The following is a 14,466-nucleotide window of genomic DNA, read 5'->3' as shown; positions in this document are numbered from 1 at the left end:
TATTATTGTTATGTTATACTTTCATTCAATTAACGCTATGTTATTGTTATGCCATGCTATGTCCTTCATGTTCTGCTATAGCTACATATTATCCACATGCAGCATTTTTTAACATATCTTTCAGTGTATACATATCTATATTTTCATGCATTCGTTTCTCTTATTGCATCTCATAAAAAGGCTATCATGTTGGCGTTGTTTTATTATTGTTAGGTGCTAATTCTGGATCTGTCTTGACATCATACTGTCTGTGGTGCTATACATGTAAATCTTGCTAATAGTAAATTTTATCAACACGACCACATTACTGTGGCACTGCTTGTATATACCGTGTCAGAACACAGGCTATAGACAAAGAACTGGTGAGCCCTGATTAGTGTTTTAAGCATGTAGGGGTCTCCATTTAATAAATGCTGATGATAGCAAAATATTTTGTAGAATTTCTTGAAACATGCAAAATTTTTCAATACTGCCAGTTTGAAGAACTTCAGTTTGCCTAGCAATGTCAATTTCATTATCAGTTCTCTGTACAAAAATAGGACAACTCCGATTTGAGTGGTTCGAGACTGATGTATTGTAGACTAGCTGTCAAACACATTGCAGATTTCCATTGTTCTCCCCAACATTATTGACATATATGACTGCATATGTGTATGCAGTCTGATCAGGGCAACAATTTCAGCAGACTGAATATTTGGAGTTGTTTTACAGTATGAAAGACAACTCTTAATAAACCTCTTGCTGTACGTGAATCTGTTCCCGTAGATGGGTAAAGCAGCTAGTATATATATATATATATATATATAATGTGCTATTGGCTGTAATATATAGAGCCTGTATTATCAGCTCTTGTTGGAGTTGCGCTGGTATATACACAGTCTGCTATCGGATGTTATACAGAGTCTGATATATCAGCTCTTGTTGGGGTTGCGTTGGTATATCCACAGTCTGCTATCGGCTGTGGGATAGCGAGTCGGTATTAATGGTTTTTACACTGATAGTGACGAAAGTGTAGTTAAATTGGAGGTGCCTAAGCTACTATAACCAAGCATCAGTTCCTGCTTGGCCTGGTTCGGGTGTTGCCATGATTTTACTTCATTGTCTATACCAGGAGTAGCTGACTCCAAGTTACATGTGCTTTAGCTTTTCTTGTTTGTGTGCTGCTGTTTTTGTATTACATCATTACTTCCTGTTCCTCGTCAGCCATGTTGTCGTATAGTTGTAATAAAGGTTGCTATCGATCTATATCTGCATCCATCAAACATTTGCGTTGCTAATGGCATCATCTACACACTCAACTTGGTCCTTTAACCCAAAATGTGTTATTGTGTTTCCTATTCATTTCCTAACAGATATGTCGTGTTTTATGATTTGTGTTTTATGCTATATACCTATACCATGTCATATATAAATTTTGATGTCCATTTTTGTTTGTTTTCACTGTATTCTCTGGCTTAGATTGTGAGACTGAAGTAAAGGTATAAACTGGAAATCGAACACCATTATTATCATCAGTTCACTTTCTGATAATTCACATAAAATTCACACTACTCATACAAAGATATGTTACAAAACGTTAATCACATCAGACGATCACATTCTAGTGTTATGCTTGGTGCCTTCAAAACTATACACAGGTATAGTGAGGTTAGGCAGAAAACCGTATACTTGTTAACGAAGAATTAAATTTGTTTGTGACAAACTTAAGCTGGGTTCTGATAGGTTCTACGTCATTGCTGACAAAAAATAAAACAGGTTGGAAAAATTAATTGCGTGTAAGCTATCACTCGCGACATTTTTTATCCGTAGGGCGATGAGGATACTGATCTCCAACAACGAATCCAATATACTTTTGTTTGCGTTTTATCTAGAAGAGTCAGAACGCTATTGGATTATCAAATAAACCCTAGCTAATAGCAGTTTCGAGCCGGCGAAGCGTATCGTTCGGAGCGATAACGGACCCGCCGTTACGAGGTCTATTTACTATTAGCAAAAACTGTCTCGACGATGGTTAATCTTGGTGTGAAATTACGTGCGTACATCTACATGCATACATTTTTTTATCAGGATCCTAACGGGTATGGCTCACAGTTTCGATCACGATGTTTTTGCAGTTGCCAATCTGGAACATTTTTTTTATTGCGTTAATAGTACAATATTTACTCCGAAGCTACGTGACTTATGCCTCTTATTTTGAACAGTATCCAATCATGTCTCATCTCAGAGCCGGGATATCAGTCGTAAAATCACTGGTGTCAAGTCATACTGAGAAAGAATTAGTAGGAGGCTGGGGTCAGGGCTCGTAAGAAAATTGGTTTTGTAGCTTAGCTAATCTCTTGCCTTTCAGTCCTTTTAGCGTTATGCATCATGTTTGAAAAATTATGCTGAACAGCATTGTTATGTGTTTAGGGAGAAATTTTATTATGCATAACTAATCCGAATCTACACAAAACATCAGGGTTGAAATTCTTTTCTCATGTTATTCTTTTTGGACTATGTTTAGTTTGTGCACTTTTGTTTAGCTTGTGAGAACTACTTTGATTATTATTGGTTCAGGTACTTGTGAAGGCGTTAAGCTATATTACAAGCAATACTGATATTTACCAGTACAATTTTCCTCTTTATTATATAAGTCAAACAATTAAATACACAACTAGTAAAATTCTAAAACAATAATATTAATGACAAATGATTAGAATAGCGAATGAAGGCTACATCCTTACTCGAACAGTCGTCCATGCGTGTTTGCTCAGTCCCGTACGGCTGTGAGGATCGACAGTCAAACGAGAGCTGTGACAGTTCATAGGTAGTTTGGTATTTGAGATGGTTACGCAGAAGAGACTCAACTGATGAAGGGGAATGAGGCTCCATAGACAGGGGAGCGAGAGAGGCTCCTTAGCAGACAGAAGGGAGAGCGCCTAAGCAGGCCCTCAGAAAAGAGAGGCTGAATCATTGAAGCTGTTTTCTTTTATAGATGTCTGGTATATGGGACAGATAGCCTGTTGCAGTAGGTTGAGTTTTAAGGATTAATGCTTTATGTCAGGTGTGTGAATATATCTTGTTTGCTTACGTGTTCAGCTGGTCCGTGTGATGTAGACATGTAGGGCGGAGCTCGTGACTTACTCCTGGAGTCTAGGTCATGTTTGACAGAATTGTAGATCTGTATAGGTGTAATCATTTGATTCATCTCCAATGTTTCTTGAGTGGTTTTCTAGTGGTAGTTTATAGATTTAATTGCTTCAACATCCCTTTGGTATGTTCTCCACCCGTTGTTGACACAATTTATATGATTGATGCCTCCAATTTTGAAACTTCTAATTTGCTTTTGACATTTTCTAGTTATTCTATCTTATGATATCTTTGGGTGTCTTGCTGCTTGTGCATATTGTATGCTTAAGTTGCGGTCTGGCTGCATTCCCTGTTGGTATGTTGTTTTCGAGATATTTTCATGCAACAGCATTTGAGCTCCACAATGCCTTATATTGCGAAATATTCTTGTCATTTGTGTAATCCAGTTTTGCTTAGCATAGATGGAATGTATCAACCTTATTTGTCTGACTTTTGCTAGGATTTTTGCGTTATTGTTTACAGACGTCGGTTCGAATTCTTAGATAATTTTGTTACTCAACCAAAGAGCACCCCTACAGACAAAGGTTGCACTTTACACAGTCTCGTATGTGTAGATCTCACACATGTGTGAGCATTGGATGAGCAATGCAGAAAATAACAGTAGTATTATTTTGTTTTAACTGCATGTATTTTCTAGCAACTCCTTGGGCTAGGGTGTTCTTTTTATGAACAACTATTAGTTGGGCGAACACATATATACCTATGCAAGCCAATTGGTTGCTTGGTGAAGTTTTTCATTGGGAGTGATTTTTCGTTTTATTTTTCATGCTACTTAAGGGAAAATATTGTAAATTCAACTCTAAAGACCATCTGCAAAACGTTCAATTTTGTTTCATTTACTTATAGTAACAGCTGACATGGCATCTCCTCCTTTCAACTGTTGTATGAAGTTTCAATTCATTTTTGCAAAAAATAATTTTTTATGACTTTAGCTTCTTCAAGTTTCCATGCCAGGTTTTTTGCAGGCATCACTTACGATAATGCAAGTCACAATAAGTTTAATAATCATCAGACCTTCATAAGATACAAAGCATTCAAGGCACATTCAAACAATGTCTGTTGCCGAACATGGTTCCAACCACATGTGAATACAAGCTTGGAAAATGTGGTTGTTCATAATGGCCATGTTCAAATTAAACCTACTAACACTTCCAGTAAGTTCAACACAATCATTTGCTACTATGAACTGTACTGTTTTACATCTATTTAGTCAAAAGGAAATTACAAGGCAAATAACTACCTTACATAACATCTATATTAGCTGGTACATGCTTCTTACACAATACTCTGTTGATTAGTTCAAACATAAAAATTAGTCTCATTCTTAAATAACATAATGACTGTAGCCTTTTCCTCTTGTTCGTTGCGATTATCACTTTAACACCATTCATTTTCAACAAGGCGTGTGTAATTAATTTTTATGCCGATTCTTATTTAAATGCTCGTTTTTAACCAGAAGAAGTAGGCAAATTGATTGTCTACTTGTCTCGATGGGGCTTTGCTGTGTGAAGAAAATCATGTGAAAATAATACAAATAATGTTGAAAGCAGCTTGTAAATAACCAGTTACTGTGATCTATGCTTTGCATCCAAACTTATCCCGCAAAATTATTTATTTTCAATATTGGGCTTGACCAAAAATTATTTCTATACAAGAAACATTAGTCTGAATGTAATGAAATCTGATGCTTAGGTTTTTATTGCTGACAGAAACATCGCTGATACAACTTGGAAGAGTGTTTTAATGGTTTTTAGATTTTAGGCATTCATCAACGTTGAAGTAATTTATTCACTACAAAGAATATAGTTGAGACATCATTTTTTAAAGGTTGACTTGCAACAAAATTCACATTACAGTTATTTGGTATCAAAAGATTTATCATTTCTTACTCTGCTGTGTTGTAGGTGCAAGATATGTGGAAATGTGATTACAAGCTCTCAAAAACGAACAGTTAATCGCCGCTATTACGAAACCGCCGTAGATCGGAATCAATCCATTTGGTTATTGTTTCGACACGTGATGTTCTCACGTGAATTGGAAGGCCAAAAAAAAGCTCAATATAAAACTTGTCATAGCTCTAGTTTATGATAAACACTTCGTGGTTTTACTGTAAAGCTTGTATCAAATATAGATGCTCGCTACTTTACAGTTTTGTTTCGGCTTGGTCTGATCATCTAGCCGTAATCTGATCATGTAACCCGTACTTCCTGCCAAACAGCGTGAATAGTTTCTGCAGTATTTTTCGACCATCACAGGTGACCAACATGCTCGTCATGTTTATCAGAGGATGATATGCACTCCTTCGGTCTAAGGTTAAAAATTTAAACAAATTTTTACAGTAGGTTTTGAGATATCAGTGCTCAAAGTGACAGCATTAGAATGGTGATGAAATAGGCTCATAAGGACAATCGACATGGTTTTATTGAATGCGGGAAGTATATTTGTGAAAATACTTTGACGAATGAGGTTGCATGAAATTGTAAACACAAGTCATCTTGTACAACTACGTCCCATTTGAGCCATTTTGGAAAGGGATTGTAATCTATGGCAGTTTAGTGATGGCGGCGATTAACTGTTCATTTTTGAGCTTTTAAGAGCTTGTAATCACATTTCCATATATTATGCACCTACAACCCAGCATAGTAAGACATGGTGAATATGTTGATACCAAATAACTGTAAGGTGAATTTTGTTGCAAGTCAACCTTTAAAATACAAATAAAGGATTTTCTTATTTTATAGTCCAAAAGGCATTGTTGCTTTGTTGCTTCATCCAATAATAGTCAATCATCTACTAATTATGTTATATAATAGTTTTTATATTCTTTATTCAGCTAAGGAAACTGTTTCAGCTTTGGTTTTAGGATGGTAAAATGTGCTCATAGTTGATGACTGTTGTTCAAGGTCAGACTTTTTGCTGATGTCTAGCGAAGAACCTTAACTGTGTAAATAGATCACCGTCGTTTGAAACATTTAGGAAATAATGATGATGGTATGACCCAAGTACTAGTCATACTATCATTATACAATTGATTTTCATTGTGTACCAAAGAAAATCATACTAACCATTTGACTTAATTATTGAAAGTTTGAACCTGTGATAATGTTTGTATCTGAAATATAAATGGAAAAAAGAATCCTTTTAAGACAACAACACTCTATTATTACTTTACCAATTGGTGCGTTAAGGTTAATTATTGTTTGAGCAGTGGTCAAATAAACATTTATATTTTAGCCAGTCACAAAAACTGATCCTTCAAATCCTGAAATTAGATGATTCTACTGAATTAATAAAATTAATTATCTGTTTGCACAAAGTTGATTAATCTCTTAGTGCAAACTGATCATTTTTCCTGAACATGATTCAACAAGAAATTTACAGTTTTGGTTCAGATGATGGTACTATACCTAGTAATCTGCAAGTCAACTTTGTCTAGACAATAAACTTATCGAAAGGCTTAGAAACTATTATTCTGTTTTATGAGTTTCAGAAACATTGTATTAATTTATTTTCTGTAGAGGGCATGATTTTTCAACTAAAAAATATTCTACCTTAGTTTCTTTAAAAAATATACACTGAGTGCCAAATTGGGAGAAAAACTCCATATTTTTTGCAATGTTTTGACAAAAAATATTTTTGAGGTTCGCTGCTATTTTATATGCAATTATTGTATCTTTGCTAAATGGATTGCTTTTGAAATGCTGTTTCTGAGCTTGTGAGATCACCATTATTGTTTTTAGCATTGAAAACAGATGTTATTGAAAATAAAAGCTAGTTTCTTAAGTTAACATAGAAATATTATGAAACCAAATCGTGATTAAATAGTGCAATGACCATTCTTTGGTCATCTGTGATTTGCAAAATGCGTTCCTGCATGTCAACAGTAGAATGCTTCAATGGAGAAAGTCGTGAAAGGGCAGCACATTCCATAGACTGGATTTATGTAGTCCATGATGGTGTGTTTTGATGACTAACCCAAAACTATATATATATATGGATCTATATCGATTAAGCTATGGCAAGGACAAATTGACACAACTTAGGACGAAACTCTGATTTCTTTGATGAACTCTGTTTTAGAATACATGTATATCTTCATTGAAACATTATTGTTTTGATGTTTTGAAGCGTTGCTGTCAAATATTTTGTAGAAAGTTTGAATACTGAAAGCCAATAACTGGTACAATGGCCTCGAGATCTAGTAGAAGTACGAAACGTAAAGCGGATGAATCTAGCAATAATGTTGTCTCACTGTCAAACTCCCAAGTTGTTACTGAACCTAAGCAACCCAAATCAGATGCTGCGGTAACAGAGAATGCGGCCTCAGACGTTCCATCAATTGATTTAACAGCAAATGGTGACGGGACTACTCATGCTGTGGTTAGAAAGAAACTCTCACATTGTCTCTCTGTAGATCCTGTGCCTCTTCAACCGGTTGGTGCTAACGCTTGCTGCGATCTCTTTGCATTTATGATTGTCATGTTCATCATGATGCTCTTATTAAAATCTTAGCTTGTGTAGCATCCACATGTATTCGGTATTTACACCAGTTCTGGCTGAGTACTCATCCGTTTGTCTCTAATCGGTATTGTGTGGAGGTTTCATTTGCAGGCTTTGTTGAATGGCTGTTATCAAAACTGCTGTATCATTGTTGCTATGTAAATGTCTTGGTTCTATGATGGCAGAAACTTGTAATGTACTTGAGAATCAACTAAAGTTTAAATGCTAAAAGCTGCTGGTAGTTACTCCATGAAATTAAATTTCTACCTCAAGTATTGCCTTTACATGCGCATTTTTCAATGTGCAACGTGAACGATGAGCAAAAATTTTCTCCTTTACCTGAAGTAATTTCAAACATACCACATTTGAAGCTTATCAAAGTGTCTCATTTTTGTAAACTTGTAATTTTTGAAAATTAAAGAGAAAGTACGATATTGTGTAAATAATACATAAACTAATGTAGTGTAAACTTCATCTAGATTTGGCTGGAATAAATTCTCTATCACTACCACTGTCTCCTTCAGTTCTAAGCCCACAATTTTGTATGCTAGAGTAAAATAACAGAAAACTTGTTTTCTAAATTTATAATTAGAAAACAATATTATTATTGTTTTCTAATTATAAATTTAGATTTATAATTAGAAAACAATTACATTGTTTTACATTATTATTAATATTTATATTAATTTTTTTACATCTGTTATGTGATGCACTTGTTTACTTGCCATAGTTATATGGCAAGTAAACATATAAATGCTCTTTTATTATTACATATTTATATGCTATTTTCTGGATGTATTAAGAAATTAATGAAATGAACAAATTACAGAGTATTCTTTCGGCAAGTTTTAACAGTTTCCTAATAGTTTTAACAGTTCTAGAATCATTAAAGTTATACGTATGTTGAGTTTATATGTTACCATTTAAGTGCATCTTATTTATTGTTGTTTCACTGCAGTATTATTTCATGCTGATAGACGGCTATGCTCTCTCATTAAAGTTAGACTATAGTCTTACGGATATCTAATGATGCCACCATCAAAGTCATGTTTTGCACACTGTGGTTTTTACAAAATTTGCACTCGATAAAATCTAATATCTTCTTTTCTACAGGGTAAGGACCCATCCCAGGCAGTGAATATAGCAGTTTCTAGTCGAGCTCTTTTTGACACGGGTATCAACTATGATTGGACAGAAGAACCAGGAAAGTTCTCTGACTATTTAGATGGGATCATGAGAACTGAAGCTGACCCTTTCCCGCCTGGCGCAGCATTTCCTTTCATCCAGGTAAGTTATAAGTTTAGCACACATGTTTACATGAAAAGGGAGTTAACAACTTTCCTGGTAATTATTATGTGCTACAGCATACTAATACAGACAGTATTATAATACTTGCGTAATAGCTCAATAGGCAGAAAATATAATATTATGTAAAGGAATAGGTCATCAGAGTTGAATTCCTGCGTTTTTTGTATGACCTAGTTATTACGGAGTTATAATAAAAAAATTTTTTTTTAGAGTTTACACTATTTTACATCTATAAAATGCATACATTCTGAGAGAGCACATGCTACTGCACACATTGGTATATAAATATGTTTTTAAATCTGAAAAAAACTTCAATTTTGCTACCTTAAAGGTTTACTTGCAACAAAATTCCCATTACAGCTATCTGGTATCAAAAGGTTCACCATGTCTCATTCTGCTGTGATGTAGGTGCAAAATATGTGGAAATGTGATTACAAGCTTTTAAAAACTAAAAAACGAACAGATAATTGCAGCCATCACAAAAACGTCATAGTTTGGAATCTCTTTATTTCGATGACGTTCTCAAACATTTTAGTTGTTGTTCTGACACGTGATATTATCTCGGAAATTGAAAGTCCAATAAAAGGCTCAGTATAAAGTGACCTGTAGCACTAGTTTATGACAAACACTTAGGGTTCTATCAAAAAGCCCGTATCAAATATAGATGCTCTCTACTTCACAGTTTAGTTTTGGCTTGGTCTAATCATCTAGTCGTAATCTGATCATGCGACCCATACTTCCTGCCAAACAGCTCAACCAATTTTTTCTGCGTTTTCGACTGTCACAGGTGACCAACAGGCTCCTCATGTTTGTCAGAGGATGATATGCACTCCTTTGAGCTAAAGTTAAAAAATTAAACGAGTTTTTACGGTAGTCTTTGGGATATCAGTGCTCAAAGTGACAGCATTATGATGATGATGAAATAGACACATAAAGAGCATAGACATGGCTTTACTGAATGCGTGAAGTATATTTGTGAAAATATTTTGATGATTGTGTTTGCATGAAAATGTAAACAGAAGCCATCGTGTTCAACTGTGTCCCATTTGAGCTGTTTTGGAAAATGATTCAAATCTACGGTATTTTCGTGATTAACTGTTCGTTTTTGAGCTTTTAAGAGCTTGTAATCACATTTCCACATATTTGGCACCTGCAACACAACAGAGTAAGACATGAGGAATATTTTAATACCAAAAAACTATAATGGGAATTTAATTGCAAGTCAACCTTTAAGGCTATGGACTATACATTGTTACCATTTGACATATTGTCCTTTGTAAAATCTTGATTAAGATAGCCTAAGATTCAACACAAAAATAGATCCTACTAACAGCTGTATTTCATTCACACAAAAAATTACATTTGACTGAAGCAAAGTTGTCTTATTTACGGCGAGTAACTGCAATAGACTTTGCCATTGTCATATCTCTAAAGGTGCAAGCACTCTAGGCAATTTTATCTCATGCGTCATGAGGAGTGCAGAGATAACACTGGCGTGTGCTTAAACACACTTGAGCGATTCATTAGCAAACCATAACATGGGCATGCTCACAATGTGTGTTGTTCAATGGGCACGTTCTTGTGGCGTTCAGGGATGGAATTGGTCTTATTAAATTCATGAACAATTCAGTATTCCTTTTCATGATGTTTCAATCGTAACAAAATAGCAAAAGGTTGTTGCTGTTTGTTGGTAAACATTGTTACGAAAAAATCGAAGCCATAGAATTGCATTCTGGGAAAAACCAACCAATTGAAATGCATTTCTTTGATAAATTTGTGATAGAGAATGTTTATTGCTCTACATTAGCTCGCTGAGCGAGTTCTAGCACAGATTAGCACCACACAGCGTGATATCACACTGAGTATCGCCTAGTGTGTTTGAACCTTAACTCTCTGGCTAGTGCGTCAAAACCGAATACTGGCCACACCATCATAATTATTCAGCCATTGTGCCAAAGTGAATCATACAAACAATTTGACTTAAATATTGGAAGTATTGACTGTACGAACTCATGATGTTTATAAATATCTCAAATATACATGTGTATTCTGTTTAGTGTCTAGTTTAGTGTTAAGTTTAGTCAAATTATTCAAATACAAACACAACTCTTTTTTATAAAAGTTTTGCTACATGTCATCTCTTTTAAATTTAATAAGTTAGCATTCTTCTTAGACAAATCCCTAGAACCTCATTAGACATTTTGCGTGAAGTTTATCACACATTTTGTTGTACATATACAGTGATTTTTTGGTGATACGAGTTTTTACCAGCTTTAAAATAAACAGATAAAATGAACTTTCAAATAAACAGGTAAAACATAGCGTTGATTATTATGTCAGTCATTTTCTTATGCAACTATTATTATTAGTTATAAACTTATTATTAGTGATAAATCAATCCTATATATAAGTCAATCCTCTTGCACTTTTAATCAATTGTTGGGAAGACGGGTTAATAATTATTATTTGTTAGGATCAGCAGAGTTGTCATCTATCGAATTCCATTTAAATTTTGCTACAGAGTTTTTGTGAATATCATACCTGGTCGTAATGGCTGCAATAATAATTCAGCCAGGCGCAAGCAGTGAATAAATTATTGATAACGAATTTTAGATAATTATTAAAGATAAGCATGTTTTTTTATTATAAGCCATTATTATAAACTGCTGAATATTACATATGTTTTTTAGCCAGTTCTTCTGAGTCTTATTTGACTTCCCTGACAGTAGAGTGAACCTTTATAGGATTTATAGATACATTAACATACTGCAAGACAAATTTTGCTTTTAGCGATATTTTTTGGCCACTCAAACTAACCAATGTTTACTGAAGTTGTAAGACCTGAATTGCTGCAAATACACTACAGCCAAAAACATCACTTACTGCCTGGCTGCGCGAGACTTAAGTCATTTACTAGAATTGCTAGAATAAATATCGCCTGCATGCAGAATGTTTCTTGATCACTTTTGCTGCAGGTTGAAATTCAATTGCTACTTTTGATCCGGCCAAAGTTTAATTGTGGTTTGAAGGAATGTGACTTGGTAGCTCCAGTTTCGCAAAGAACTCTCAGTAAATCGCCTTGTCTCTTCCGATTTTCACCCTCTTGTATCATGCATCTACAATCTTACTGTTTGAGCGTAGAATGTGATGAATTCGCCGGATTTAACCTGCTTATAGACATGTAATAAGTTGATTCACTGGAACTCCACTGGCACATCCTTATTGCTCTCTAAAAATCCTTGTTATTGATGATGAAAGCGGAACTTTAATAGGCTTTACGTGATACAAGGTCACGTACTACCATATGTTTTTGCGCAATACATGTATTAATATTAATCTGTCAGACTGAATAGTTTTGTTGAGCTTGCTAAGAGTTCCTAAGTTATGTACTTGTGTTGTATTTCACAACTGTCGGTGTCGTTTATCTGAGTGGCTTGTCAATCTTGATTAATGGTTTATAAACGTCATATAAACATTCCTTATCACACTCTGCCACTTCAGAGGAGACATTATCAAAACTATATCAAGAGTTGTCTGCTTTCGAAAAACAATGTTGGCCTCATCTCCTATCCAGTTGGTTAGGCTGAGACATGTGAATCAATAACAACTTTATCTGTTGGGAATTTCTGCAAATGAATACAAGTTTGGTTTTGTACAAACTAGAAATATTTGTTTTAAGGTGTGAAATTTATACACAGTTCACTCTAACATGCTCAACTGTCGAGTTCCAAATTGAAGATCTGTTACACGCAGCTCCGTAGCCAGCAATGGTAGTTTTAGCGATGCATCAATTTTTGCAGTTCTTCTGGCTCCCCGCGATATGTGACTGAGGGACTGACAACTCCCACGATATGTGGAAATCCGTGAAATAAAATAAACTCGTATCTAATAAAGCTACTTTTTTCATAAATTGTAAGCAGTTTTTTTAAAGATCCATTAGATAATTGTGTGTCAAGGTCATTTAAAATACACGATGAAGGTCGTTACACGTACTTAGCACTTTTACACTTCACAAAATGTAACAAGACTATCAAGGAACTGCAGTGACGGCCATCACAATAGGCCTTGTCGATTCATACCAGGCAGGAGTAGGAGTATGAGAGAGATCTATGTAATGTGGTTTTTATTTTTATATACTGAAGTCGCGAAGGCTGAACTGCAATGTAGCAAGCGATTACTTTATATAAACATTGGAAATTCAACAATTTTAGGAGTTTGCTTGCCCTGCCTGTTTTTCTAAACGAGATAGGACAACTTCTTCTAATTCCGTTTCCAAAACCATTGGTATTGATGGAGCTTCAAGCCAAAATAAAATGGTTACTATTTATTTTGTTAATGCTTCTTCACACAGTTCTGATCATTCAGTCTACAATCTGTGGCTTTTTCTTGGAAAACAAAGGTACATGAAGATTTGTGCTGCAGCAGTTAGTGGAAAAAAATGTTAATTTTTATTTTGATACATTTAATATTTGCCAACCACTTTGTGAAATATTCACTTGAATATTTTGGGAACTCCAGACACTCGGTGAATGTTTTGATGGTAAAAATAGGTAGTTGTTTAGTAAACAGCTAACTGATATATTGTGGATAGTTTTCTCTTGTTGTCTACACAACACAGAATTAATATCTAGATGTTGTTGCATTTTACTCGATGTTAGGAATAGAAAACCGTATACTTTTTATTGCACTCATGAACTGAAATATCTAAAAATCTGTTGGTTCAAAGTGTTGGTAAAAACTCATGATGTTTCTTAATAAATACAATTTATAGACTAACACATTTTTATTAAAGCAAAAGTACAGCATTGAGCATTTAAATGGTGTGATCAGCTCACTTTAGTGGAGTTATTTAGCTCTAGCTTATTTATAAGATCTGATATGGAAGCCTTCTGATAGTGGCTAATTTTCAAAGCTACTTATATATAAGTCTCCTTCATTATTTTTAGTGTAGGTTTAGGCCATTATAGGTACTGTTGGACCATGTTCAAGTGAAATGGTCTATCAACACCTTGTTGTTAGGCAGAGTCTTCCATGTAGAATCACCAAGTTTCATGACATTTGACACCTAAAAATTAAGGTCATCTGATGTATCAGGTTTGTAATAACTAGTTAAAATGTGCCCTCATAGTCGGCGACGGTTTAAAAACAACTGCAGTCATGAAAAATCGTTTGATGATGTTTATGAAAATTGCATGCTTTTGTTTATGAAATACTACCATTTGCTGCAACTCACGTGATAGTTGATCATGATTGACAAATTCCATCCATATATTGTCAAGATATTTTCTTTCATGGAACACACAAACTCTTTGAAAGTGTAGTGTTATTAAAAATCATTAAAGAAGCTTCAAGTGAAGGTCGTTTTTCACCTACAGGTACTGTCTCATATGAACCTATGGTTCTATTGGCAGGCACTGTTTTATGTAAACCTATGGTTCTATTGGTAGTCACTGTCTCATTTAAACATGGTTCTACTGACATGCACTGTCTCATGTAAACATATGGTTCTGTGGACAGGCACTGGCTCAT

General features: G+C 34.7%; 1 protein-coding gene across 1 annotated transcript in view; it reads left to right on the top strand.

Annotated features, from left to right (window-relative positions):
* The first annotated feature begins 2,197 nt into the window (after nucleotides 1-2,197).
* LOC137396553 (cytosolic 5'-nucleotidase 1A-like) overlaps nucleotides 2,198-14,466 on the top strand; it is a 37,215-nt gene continuing 24,946 nt past the window's right edge. Inside the window, exons 1-3 of the mRNA XM_068082865.1 lie at nucleotides 2,198-2,298; nucleotides 7,281-7,563; nucleotides 8,743-8,916. Of these exons, the coding sequence (XP_067938966.1) occupies nucleotides 7,315-7,563; nucleotides 8,743-8,916 (423 nt within the window). The 5' untranslated portion in view covers nucleotides 2,198-2,298; nucleotides 7,281-7,314. The remainder of the gene's footprint in view (nucleotides 2,299-7,280; nucleotides 7,564-8,742; nucleotides 8,917-14,466) is intronic.

This window comes from Watersipora subatra, chromosome 5 (genome assembly GCF_963576615.1).
Source record: "Watersipora subatra chromosome 5, tzWatSuba1.1, whole genome shotgun sequence".
Lineage (NCBI taxonomy): Eukaryota > Metazoa > Bryozoa > Gymnolaemata > Cheilostomatida > Watersiporidae > Watersipora > Watersipora subatra.
This window is presented reverse-complemented; position numbering and strand designations above follow the sequence as displayed.